The sequence below is a fragment of the Chrysemys picta genome, chromosome 3 (assembly GCF_011386835.1).
Source record: "Chrysemys picta bellii isolate R12L10 chromosome 3, ASM1138683v2, whole genome shotgun sequence".
NCBI lineage: Eukaryota > Metazoa > Chordata > Testudines > Emydidae > Chrysemys > Chrysemys picta.
Genome location: NC_088793.1, coordinates 154,141,841 through 154,155,096, shown reverse-complemented (window position 1 = coordinate 154,155,096; position 13,256 = coordinate 154,141,841). Strand labels below are relative to the sequence as shown.

Genomic DNA, 13,256 nt, shown 5'->3' with positions numbered 1-13,256 from the left:
GATAGGCTGCCTGGCCTTCTGAAAAACCTAGTGATTCACGCACCTGACTTCCAGCTCTTTGCCTTCTCTAAAAGCACACTAGACGTGCCTGTCCTTGACCCTAACCTGGGAATCTTTGGATTTTCACCTGCTGCTAGGCCTCAGCCCCCAAAAGGGATGTAGTGGGGGAATGCGGCCTTCCATCTCCACCAGGTCCCAGTCCAGGGCCAGGTGGGAACCAACACTGGAAGGGTCCTCCATACAGCGAGTCTGATTGCTGCTCTGGGCTACTTCCTACTTATATGACCCTTTAGTCTGGGGCCTGGCCCCTGAAGTCCAGTCAGTCATTTAAAGAGTCAAAAGGAGCAAGGATTTGCTGGTTCTCAAAGGGGGTGATGGTTGGAGAAGGTACTGCCTATGGGCCTTACCCACTCTGTGGTCCCCTCTCAGACTCAGCCTGCTGTCTGGCTTCCTGAAGAAGGATTTCTCTCTCCTGCAACCTGTCCACCCCTGTGCCTGGGCTTCTCAGTGCCTTTTAACCCACTCCTCCATCTAGAGCATGTTCAGGAGGCTACTTGAGCCCACTCTTGCCTTTTAGCCCCTTCAGGCCCAGCGTAAGGTTTGTATACCCCATCACAATTGGGTTCTCCAATCTTAAGTACTGACCAAGCCCACCCCTGCTTAGCTCATGAGTACTAGTCCATTCAGTTCTATTATTCAATTCTCTGCTGTTGCAGAGCTGCCCTGACCATATGGGACATTGCCTATTGTTGGCATAAGATTCTTTTGCAGAACAAAAAACAATCAAACATTTTACACATCAATTACATCAGTTTATCAGACCAACACACAATGTACCAAATCTTTTTCAGCATTAAGGTTGTCATTTAGTCCTGATAACTTAAACACTTTCATCAGTGTTTTCAAGCATGGGGAAAAAATGAATCATTGTTGTCGGTTGTTTGAGTTTTTTGTTTTATGTTTTCCCCAAGCATTGCTGCCACATACACAAAAGAACTGTCAGAAAGGGTCAAGCCAAATTATTAACTGATGGTTTCTCTCTTTATGAAGTTCAAGGTCTTGTGTTTTTCTACTGTTTCTTTTGGTTTTGAAGATACTGATTTTGTCTTTTCTTCTTTTTCTTTTGTGTTTTGTTTTGTTCTTTTCCTGCCTCAAAATGATCCCTAAAGCCTGCTGTCTGTTAACACCTCTTTACTTATTAATGGCCAATGAAAATGTCATGATGGTTCTGCTACATACAGCCAATTAGTCTTTGTAGAATAAGTAGAATCAGGGACCCCTGGAGAAAAGAAATGTTGCTGTTTGATTTTTAATCAAACAGTCTTGCAGGGAAAAGAGACCCCCTCAAAGAAGCATAAATGGAATCAGATGCCAAATCATGGTGGTTTGGGGTCATATGTACAAATGTAACAGACTGTCAACAGTGTGCTTGTAAAGGAATTTCCCCTACTGAATATTGATTTCTCCCCCAGTTATCTTGTGATCATGTTAGGATTACTTGAGGGGGGTCCTACAAGACCAACTTCCTGTGATTGCAGGGGAACCTGGATGTATATAATCAAGCTGGTTTATGTCTTTTGTTCTCTCTATTTTGATAGTATTGTGGGGGGGGGGAAGGGGTTGAAGCTCTGCATTTGTGGCTGTCACAGGGATCATGGTGGGGAGTGAAAGAAGTAGAAGAACAAATTAAGATTTCAGGGAGTGGACCATCCTATGGTCACACACAATCCTTGTGTATGAATTTGCCTATGTCTTCACTGGCAAATTCATACACAAGGATTGGAAACTGCTGTGAAGACAGCCCTTGGCCCCCTGATTTAATACAGCCATATAGGTAATGTGGCTGCTATGATGCAAGACTGATGAAAGGACAAATTCTCTTCTGGCATAAAAATTGACACAGCTTTGTTTTACGAAAGCAAAGACTTTATCTCCAGTAGTTTAGATCTGTACTTTTCCGGTGCAGGAGGTGTTGGGGTTTTGGTTTAAGAACATCCCTCATATCAGAGTGCTGTATGTGAGTGGTTCCACAGGTGAGGGAATAGCAAATCAAAGGCTGAAGATGCTCTGATGCCAGATGAGCTAACCCTATTGTGTGTATTATGGATTATGATGTATGGACTGCAGTTACACACCTGAAAACTCTTGGGTGGGGGGAACAATTCCCAAGGGTAACATCACCCTGTGACTGATCGAAACTCTCCCCCATTCACAATGTAGCCCTAATACTTGAAGAGGGAGTCACTCTGAAGTTTGAAAAGCAGCTGCTCTAGGAGAAGCAGGAGAGGAGTTGGAGAGAAGGGAAAGACATTATTTTAGATTCACATTCCTGTGTTACCAAATAAAATAATATAGGGCTCAAGTCCCATTTCAGGCTTTGGTGACTCAAACTCCACTCTGTGTGTGGGTGGAGGAATGTGCATTTATGTCTGTGGGGGGGGATGAGTATTCCTAGCATCTAGACTAGAAATGTGTATTTCAAGTTTCAGTCAGAGTGAGCAAATGACTGCAAAGCATAGGAAATTCTACTGGGCCCCATATACTATCCAGCTGAAAATCTGTGAGGAAAACCAGCTGATTCATCTGTGCATTGGTGATGAATATGACTCAACAGAAGCTACCCAGAGAAGAAATGGTGTGGTGGCATGTCGCCATGCAATGCTCTCTGTAAAAGTGCCCTACCTTCTCCTGTCTTGTGTAAACCTTTGCTAAGTTACAAACCTTTCCCCCCCTCTTTACATTGAAAGGGTTACATCTGACAGAATTCCGATTTCCACCAGTTATGATCTCAAAGTCATTTGGCATTACAAGAAAATCTTTTTTTTGTTTACTGTGGTGAAATGGATAGTTACTTTTTGCACTTCATTTCTGATGGAATTTGGCAGACCAAGTAGTAATGAAAAACATATATGTAGGCAGCTACAGTGTTAAAGATCTATCAGATGCTTTAAGTGTTATCACATTTAGATGCTCCTTTGACCCAGGATCTTGAAACTTCCTTCCATATCCAGTAAAGATTCATAGATTTTTATTTACGGCCAGAAGCGACAATAATGATCATCTAGTCTGTGCTTGTGTATAGCACGTGACATAAGATTTCATCTGTAATTCCTGCATCAAGCCCTTTGAGTCAGAGCATACCTTTTCTAAAGACATCTGATCTTGATTCAAAGATTTCAAGTGATGGAAAATCCACCACATCCTTCCATAAGTTGTTCCAAAGGTTAATTATTGTTGCTGTTAAAGGATGGGATATGTGGGTTAAAATCAGAAACCCCTGAACTTTTACCTACTTCTCAAACCAAACCTGAACCATTCTGAAAGTTTGAAAATACTTAGAGAAGGACCAAGCTGTCATCACTACATCCTTCTTCTTAGATGGAGAGGTCCCAACATGGCCTCTGCTCCCTCTCAGAATCCCTGGAACCTGCCACTCTCCTCTTTTACACAGTAGGCAGCATACGCTGGTCCCACTCTGTATGACTATTCTGCAATGTAAGCCCCGGGGGTAGTGGGACTCAAGTCAGCTGACTCATGTAATCTACACTGTTTCTTAACCCTATGTTAAGACTTTTTCTTGTATCTGGGGCTCTGACGTCCACACTGCACTGACCCAAGTCAGATAACCATATCTGAGAGCCTCTGGCACCCTCCCGAAATGTGGCAGCTCTAGCCATATGACTGATGTTCTGTGAAAAAACTTAATTCCCCACCCTGTATGTTTGAACGACCTGCCAACACCGCCTGCTGAGCAGTCATTTTGCTCTGTGTGCTCCCACCTACCAGAGCCAGCAACATGGAGAACTTTTGAAGAATTTCTCTTGCCTGCGCTTTTGCTCTTGTGTCAGGAAACTGGCAGAGCATCCGTGGGAGCTGGTGGACAATTTGAAGGTGGCTTCTGACCCACTGAAGGTATCCAATGGATTTCATGATGGAGGAGGAATACCCTGGCATGGCAGACTCACACTGGCAGATGCTGCTCAGTACAGTTGGCATAGCCGCTGTGTAGAACAGTGCATCTGGTGCAGGACCACAAGCACAGACTGGTGTGATCACATGGTCGTGCAGACCTGGGATGACCAGCAGTGGGTCCAGAACTTTTGCATGAAGAAAGCTACATTTCTGGAGCTTTGTGAGCAGCTTGCCCTGACCCTCCAGCATAAAGAGAGACACCCGAGGACACCCTTGCCAGCCCAGAAGCAGGTTGCTATAAATGTCTGGAAGCTGGCTACCCCAGACTGCTACAGGTCCGTTGCCAACCAGTTTGGGGTTGGAAAGTTGATTGTAGAGAAATTCATGGCAGAGGTATCTGAGGCAGTCGGATGTGTGGTTTATCCCAAGGTGTTGGCCATTAAAGATATTCCACAGGTAACTGCTGACTTTGAGAGAATGGGGTTTAACTGTGCCGGGGTCATTGATGGAACTCATACCCATAGTTAGCTCTCCTCAAGGAGCACATGAGTACATAAACCACAAAGGGTGGTACTCCATTGTTATGGTGGACCACAGAGGCAGATTTATGAACATCAACGTGGACTTGAAAGTTCACAATGCCAGAGGTTTTTCGTCGCTCAGGATTTTCTACATTCCTGGACAGGCTGTGACATTATTCCCACCAGATGATTTGACAAACAGAGTTACAATCCCCACCATTATTCTAAGGGACCTTGCATGCCCCTTTTGCCTTGTCTTATGAAATCGTACCCTGATTTCAGAGGCCCTGGGAAAAGGTTTAACTATATTCTCAGCAGATGTAGAATGGTGATTGAATGTGATTTGGGCAGATTAAAATACATGTTGGAGATGTCTACAGACCCATTTGGATGTCATCAATGCTGTCCATATTACTGTGGCTTGCTGTGCTTTTCACAAAGTTTGTGAAGCCAGCAGTGAGCCATGTCTCCCTGGATGGACCATGGCAGCGACAGGACGATGAATTGGTACACTCAGCCAGCACATACAACTACCACTGCGGGAACTGGTTGCAACAGGGCAACAGAAGTCAGGGATGCTTTGTGTTCTCACATTATGGACTTGCATGGCCCAGTGGAAGAGAGGGAATAGTATCTGTATGAAAATGCGTATGGGGAGAATGGGACTAATTAAATTTTGGGGTGTGTGTGGGGGGAATTTAGTGCTTGAGAAGTGTGTGAACTTGAGTTTCATGCAATGTAATTATGAATGACATGATGAATAATGAGTTGGGGGGGGAGCAGCATGGGTTTAGGTATAGAATTTATTGAAATGTGAATTGCTGTACCTGGGTAAATAGAGAAATAGTGTGTGCTTGCTACTGCAGAATTTCTCCTGCTCATGTTTTTAGCTTTATTTTCTCAACTCATGATTGTAACAAGTGATGAGTGATAGCAATAACATTTCTTGATGACCTAAAAGTCTTTATTTGTAAACAGGTATTAAAACAGTACAACAGTCACCCAGTGCTGGATAGGCCAGCTGCCTTTACAACACCCAAAAACAAGTACCAGAAGAACATTAAAAAAAAAAAATGCTGGGAGCACTGCAAATCCAGCCCAACCCCCCTACTGCTCCATGTCCCCTATTCTCTTTCCCTTCTTCCCCATTTTCCATGTACTTGGTGCTGGGAGAGGGGAATGAAGGTATCCACAGGAAGGAGATTCAAGGAGGAAGGCTGCATGGAGTTTAGTTACCCTGTCCAGCCACTCATGGGGCCTGAAATCATGGACCACCTGGACATGGAGTTGTTCAAGCTACTGCATGCCTGAGGGTATGCTACGGGGGGATCAGGCCATGCTTTTGGGGAGGCAGTAGGAGCTAGTGCTCTTGCAGCCATGATGGAGATGAGTTGCTGAAATAGGTCTCTCTACTGAGATCTGTCCTCCTACCTTAGCCATGGTTCCTGTTTCAGAAACTGGTTTACAAGCACCTGCTCCCTCTCTGAAACCCTGTCCTCCACCTAGGCGGCTAGCCTCAGCCTGCCCTCCTGCCTCTCAGCTTGGCCTCATTCCAGTAGTGTATCCCTCTGCTTCTGGTACAGGACCACTGTTGAGACCCCTCACAAACACCGACCATAACTTCGTCACAGAAACGCTTCCTTTTGGAATGATCCGGGAAGGTATATTGGGCCAGGGACTGAGTTCTTGATGAACAGCAGCCAGTAGAAATTGAGGGGCCTGAAATAGGACAAGAAACAAAAGGTTATTGTTTAAAGTAGCTTTATGGAGGAGCACAGAATTATTTCTTGTGGAATCTCAAGGACATAAAATGTTACATTTCAAAACTGAATCACCATATATTGTGATGAGGATGCTTCAGTCCACATATTTTCTCTGGACGCATCTGGTTAAGCACAATTACAAAAGTGCAGAGACAATGTGCTATGTTTAAAATTACAACCCCTTTTCAGTTTTATTAAAATTGCACAACTACTTGGCATACTAGGGGGCAGAATAGTGTCCTTGCTACAAAAGGCTTTTTCTATCATTTCTGGCCTTTCACGTTTTGGAAGACATAACTGTTCTTGGGGTGCCCTTTTTTGGCAAAGGGAGATGTTATTCCAAGCTGCTGGTAGGGGAACCTGCAGTGTGTACAGCAGAAGCATTCAAACATGGTGCTGTGGGTGGAGTAGGCTAGTCAGCTATAGAGGAGGGCCTGGAAAATGTGCCCTTCCCTACAGTGTGACTGACTATGTGGAGTTCCGGGTTCAGGAAAAGTTTGCAGCTATTAGCAACCACAATTGTGTCACATTCCATGAGGGAATTAGCAGGATGCTCTGTTAGCTTCCACATGGCTTAGTCTGTTATTACTGCATGCAAACACTCAGATCTTTATAGCTTTCCTCCTTTTCACACCTAGCACAGTTCTGGACAAAAACAGACACCCCACTCACACTTGGGAGAAGTGATTTTGTGACCCGCAGACTGCATGGACTACCTCTAACTGAAATGGATTAGATTTGGAAATGGAAAACCGTTTCCCAAACACACACACTGAGTTCAATGTTTCCAGGCTGCTCCACAGACTGTGGAGTGATTACAAAGCTGTCAATTTCAAGCTCTTACTACTGCAAGGAAAACATGAATGACCCTGGAAAACATGAATGATCCCAGCAAACATCTGTGACTCTGCAGTGAAAATACTCCTTAAAGCTGTTTTTTAAAGTTTCAAAGTCCCAGGTGCCATTTTGAACTCTGTGTGGTGGAGGGGAGGTGGGAGAAGGGGGTGCCAAGGTGGCATGATATAATCTGCCTTTAGCGGATACATGCAGCTTCTCATAATGTATCCGCTAAAGGCAGATTATATCATGCCACTTGATGGGGCGTCTCATAATTTTTGCAGTGCTTCTTGGAGCAGAAATCTCTCCCATTACTGTAACAATAAATTATATGGGAGTTAGAAAGTTACCAGGCTCTGGAGCAGCTTCTGTCTCCACTGGGTTTGCTGCAGGCTCACCAGCAGAGTGTTCTTCAGGATGGGATGGGGTCACACAGCTCTTCCAAGTAGGGACCTAGAATTTGCTTTTGATCCTTATCCACAACCTCCTCTGGGACTGGTTTCATAAACAGAGTCACTTCATATTCCTCACTGGAGCCTGCTGCTGGCTCCCATCAGTCTCCCGGCTGGATTCAGGGGCTAGCCCAGCACCATCCCGACTGAGCAGGTCATCATGAACCAGGGTTGGGCACAGTGCCTAGCACCTGGTCAAACTCCTCATCAAATGGGCATGGTGTTGGTGAGTTGCCCGAGGTGCGGTTCTTGTCCCTGGTTGTCTGGTACTCACTTTTAAGCTTAATACGCTCCCTGCACAGTCACTAGTCTGGAAAAACTGCAAAGCTACCAGCTTTTTAGCTATCTGCTGGTACGCATGATCATTCCTGGTGCTTTTGCTGAAGGCCACAGTTTTATTGGCCTTCCACCAGAGATTCACCAAAATATGGCAGTGTGCCCAAGACCATGAAGCAGCACGCTTTGCAAAAGGCGTGTTCAGTCTGGTCTCCATTGCAAACCCAGGAGGTTCTTCAGTGGTGAGCTGCAGCTGTACGCCGAGGGACATAGGTGGTGCATGAATCCCCCATGCAGGGAGGCTAGCCCCTGGCCCTGCCCTCCTCCCCCCCTTGCAGCCAGAGGAGCCCCACCCCAGCTGCCCTGAGTCCCAGGCCATCCCGGCCGGGCTGTCCAGCCAAAGCACTGGGCAGCCCTAGCCCCAGGCCAGCTGGGTGGCCCATCCTAGCCCCAACCACCACCCGCTTCGGGGGAGAATCTTAGCAAAGATGGAAAGAGGAGCAGTCTGGGCTGGGGCCCTGGGGGAAGAACGGGATGCAGGATGGGGCCTTGGGGTGGCACATGGGCGGGGCCACGCTTAGCTGTTTGGGAAGACTTGGCATCTTCTGGCCTATGATACCCGCCACCCATGCCAAAGGGGGTGGCTTCTGTTTTCAGTTGTCGATTGGAGATTGTTGCGATAGAGAGTGTGACGTTGCACTCTATATGATTTTATGAAATATGCTAATGAGTATGAATATAATGTAACTGGAATACGCTTCATGCAAAAGGTCTCGTGTAAGGTATCGTTATAAAGCTTATAATCTACTGAGTGTGGTCATCCTATTTGTATAGATGTATCACTCTTGTATCTGAAACTAGAAATATAAAATATAACTCTGAGGCCTATTGTAATTATGCAAAGTGTGGGCCATGTAAGTCTTTCCTGTATATGTATGTGCAGGCAAGGGGGTAATGAAGTCTTACAGTGACATGTGATCATGTCACCTGAACTGGAATCCATCTTTAACCTGGTGCTTTTCCATTGAGAAGAAGGGGATGGAAATCCAGAGGGACAAAGGATTCCCACCGTATGCAAAAGATATATAGGGGGGTGGAACAGAACAAAGGAGAGCCATCATGAGAAATCCCCTAGCTCTCACCTGAGCTGGAACAAGGGCTGTATCAGGGGAAAGGATTGTGCCCAGACTAGGAAGACGTCCAGTCTGTAAAAGAAACTTATTGAAACATCTCTGAGGGTGAGATTTTATCTGTATTCAGTTTTATTACTGTATTAGACTCAGACTGGCGTGTCTGGCTCAGCAAGACAGGGTGCTGGAGTCCCGAGCTGGCAGGGAAAGCAGGGGCAGAAGTAGTCTTGGCACATCAGTTGGCAGTTCCCAAGGGGGTTTCTGTGATCCAACCCGTCACAGAGAAAACTAAGGAAGTCAGCCCATGAAATTGTGGGATATTTCTGATGGACTCCCAGGACATGAGTCAAGGGGGGCGTCTACACTGCAAAGCAATAGGGCTGGAACCCTGGGTCCTAGCTTGACTCGTGCTTGAACCCTGCAGGTCCTGAGACACTGGGACCAAGCCCTGAGTTAGCACAATTTCAGTGTAGAAACAAAGGGGGTTAGGTTTGCACCCGAGTTTAAGCTCAAGCTTACGTTGCAGTGTAGACATACCCACTGAGGTTTGAACCTTTTGAGGTTTGCCTATCTCTAATACTATCAAACACACTAGGTTTCATAAAACTCGTGCTCTCCTTAATCAGGCAGAACTCTCACTGAAGTCAATGTGAGTTTTGCCTAGCTAAAAAGTTCAGAAACGTGCACTGTGTATGTGGATATTGCCTTTTCAATCCAGAATTTTTTTTCCTCTCCTCTGTGCAGTGCACAGAGCCCTCACTAATCTGGGTAATGCTAATGAGAGCCTGCTGTGTGGTAACGTGTTTAGAGTGGCTCTATCCTGAAAGCTTTCCATGGAATTGCAATAAATGGGTTCCATTGCTTTTCTACATATACGAAGCATTAAACAATAGTAGTTGAGAATGCAGCACATCTAGAGTGCAGGACATTCAGCAATTCATAATGACATATTTGAGGAGGAGGAAAGAGATGTACTGTGATAGTAATAGCTTTTATTATACATCTCTATTTCTATTATACATCACAATGAGCTGAACTACAGCTTTTTCTAGCCTCCAGGCAGAGTTTGTTGCTTAGATGTCTCCCCCACTGCTTGGGCTTGTTTACAGCATCCCAGACAGGAAAATGCATTCAACCAGACACCACACTGAGTTGTTACAATAGGAATTCAGGGCACACCTGGTTCTGTCATTTTATTCAGATCCCAGCCTGAGGCTGAGATGATGAAATAATCAAGTTCTATAGATCGGTAAAACACAGTGAAGGTTCTGTCGTCTTAGCCTAGAGAGTGTAGGGAAGGCTGCACAAATTTGGAGACTTTAAAAGGCAAAAACTTAAATGTGCTTTTAAAGGTTTGGTTTATGGTAGATTAGATGGCTATGGGATAAGGAGATTTTTTCACTTCCACTGTAGGTCACAGGTTCAAAGCTAGCCCCAGCAGTCCCTCTTGAAAGCCATGGTCGTGTGATGACTGTTGATGGCCTAAGTGGAATGAGTTGGTGATTCTCAGTCCAGTTCCTACCTAAAAAATCAGATGTTCACATCACAGACACAATCATCACAGCAGTGACTAACTGGCCTCCTGAAGAGAGACCAAGAACTAAATAGGCCATGGACTCTGAGCTACCCTTTTAACCTATCTACGTCAGCAGTGAGGCACTTTGGGAGAGCAGAGAAGTTTAGGGCCTAATCCTGTGAGGAGCTGAGTGTCCTGTGATCCTGATGGAGTGAATGGGCATTGACAGCGCTCAGCATCTTGAATGATAGGCCTCTTGTACAGTTGTTGACAAGATGATACTTCTTGAATAAACAGAAAACTTTGGGAGTGGAGTGAGGAAACGGTCTTTTAAACTACTCCTGCAAATGAAGAAGTGAAGGAGGGAAGCATTTTATTAAATCTTGTGGAGCTCAGATACCGCAGTGATGAGGGCCATACATGAGATAGGCCCCTTTAAATAAATACACATGAGAAGATAAAAAGCAACAGAGGGTCCTGTGGCACCTTTAAGACTAACAGAAGTATTGGGAGCATAAGCTTTCATGGGTAAGAACCTCACTTCTTCAGATTCAAGTGACTTGCAAGTGACTTGCATCTGAAGAAGGTTCTTACCCACGAAAGCTTATGCTCCCAATACTTCTGTTAGTCTTAAAGGTGCCACAGGACCCTCTGTTGCTTTTTACAGATTCAGACTAACACAGCTACCCCTCTGATACATGAGAAGATAGGCAGTTTCGGTTTCACGGCTGTCACTTTTGTTTTTTAAATTGCCCTTCACAGCTCCCCAATCCTAGCAGGATTATGTGAGCTATATTGAAATCACATTTTCAAACAACATAATGGAGAATCCATCCTTCCTTCACTCTCTTGCCAAGATACGTATTCAGGATCCTGTGTTTCTCTTGCAAGAGTTAATAGCACTGCCAGTGACCTTTACCAAATCACTTCCCTGTGACTCCTTGCTCCGCATTCAGTGTCTTCCCAGCACAATTAGCTGGAGTTGTAACTTGAGTATTACCCCTAATTCGTCTCCACATACAAAAATCTCAACTTGTAGTTTCAGACCTAACGGTCCCAGTGGGAGCGGTAAAGGAAGAACCCAAGACAGAGGTCCCAGCTCTCAAAGTTTTGCAATGATAATGGATGATAAAATGAACTAATTGGCTACACAAAGTGGTGCTTTAAGATTGAGCTAGCTGGCCTGTCCAGGGTCTGGACTGAAGTAACATAGTGGAGATGCAACAGCTTGAGTTATAACAACTTGTCTGTCAGCAACTAATTCAATCACTCAACTAATCCAGTCATGCTGTGCTGCTAATCAAACCACCCTGTGTAACCCCAGTGTTGTTTTGAAGTGTAGTTGCTATTCACTCTTACTCCTGCTAAAAGGGTTTATTACTCTGCTTTACTCACCTGTGTGTGTGTGTGGTATAACATCTTGAATACCCTGCAATTAGACACCCATGGCTGGCCAGTGCCAACTGACTCAGACTCACAAGGCATGGGCTAAGGGACTGTCAGTCCTCACCAGGGGTGCTCGTACCAATTGTACTATCAATGTGGGGCATTGTGGCCAGCTTCTGAAAGCCAATAACAGTTGACTTAAGCAAGGCAGTATCTACACTGACACTGCATTGACCTAACTACATTGACCTTGATTCTATGCCACTCATGGGGGTGGAGTTATTAGGTCGGCGTACTGGGGCAGATACAGTGGCAGGAGTAAAATTTAAGTGTAGATGCTACCATAGTTAGGTCAACGTAAGCTACCTTGCATCGCTCTAACTCTGTAGTGTAGATCAAACCATAGTGACAGAAAGCCAGTGACTAAGAAAACATTAGGACTTACAATGCAGAACCCCGTTAAAAAACCCAAGCCGGAAACAAAATGAAAGAGTGAGCTTCAAAACTGCAAATAGGGTTTCAGACAAAATGTTCATATTTCATCCCTAAGTGCATTCCAAAGGCAAGGAGGTATTACTATTCCCCTTTCACAGATGTGAGCACTGAGGCACAAAGAAGTGCAATGACTTGCCTGCCCCTGAGCCACTGGACTGCACTGACCTCAGTTAATTGGGGGAGGGGAGCACGGCGGTAAGAGTGCTTTACTGATGAGGATTTTCCCTGCCCAGGTGGAGTTGTGGGGGCCAGAACTTAGGAAAACCATCTCTTGATTTGTAACCTTGAGTAAATTAGTTCCTAGAAGCCACAGAGACCAAGTAAATAGGAAACCCCCCAATGTCACATATGCAGGGATTTGCCCCTCTCTTTCAGCCAACAGTCAAACCTTGAAGTGTTGTCACCTTCCCTCCCCCCCCCCCCCCGCCACTTTGTCATCCATGGCATGATGGGTAAGAGCAAATGGCCATGTGAAGATGGGAAGAGTCAGTCTGCTCCAAAATAACATTCATTGCTTTCCTTCTGCCTGTGCCCAGGAATCCACTCATCAGCTCTTCTGTGTTTTTTGGACTCTCCCTCTTGCAGAAAAGCTCCCCCCTGGCTTTTACTGTTCGTTTGAAGAAGAGGACTGTGGCTGGACCCAGGGCTCTCCCGCCTCTCTCACTTCTCCATGGCAGATCGGAAACCTGGAATACAGCCACTTCCCTTCACTGGAAGGTACGAGGGAATACCAGTAGATACAGGGAATGAATGGCAGGTAACAAAGTGGGCGGGCGGGTGGAGGGGATGCTAAAGGCAGAGGGGGAGGTCTTTTCAGTGCAGAACACAGGATTTGCACTTACCTTGTTTTCATAAGTCCTTTATATTCAGCTTTCAGTGAAACAAAACCTATCTTTCCACCTTAAACACTCTGCGCATGAGACCATTGGGGCTGTCATTGTCCTGTCTGTCTTGTCATTAGAGATTTG

The 13,256-nt window shown here is 45.4% G+C and overlaps 1 protein-coding gene across 3 annotated transcripts in view; it reads left to right on the top strand.

The window, feature by feature from the left end:
• The window catches only part of ALK (ALK receptor tyrosine kinase), a 587,230-nt gene that overhangs the window by 439,587 nt on the left and 134,387 nt on the right, over nt 1–13,256 (top strand). For all 3 annotated transcript variants that reach the window (XM_024114624.3, XM_065589314.1, XM_065589315.1), the window contains one exon: nt 12,874–13,005. In XM_024114624.3, the coding sequence (XP_023970392.3) occupies nt 12,874–13,005 (132 nt within the window). The remainder of the gene's footprint in view (nt 1–12,873; nt 13,006–13,256) is intronic.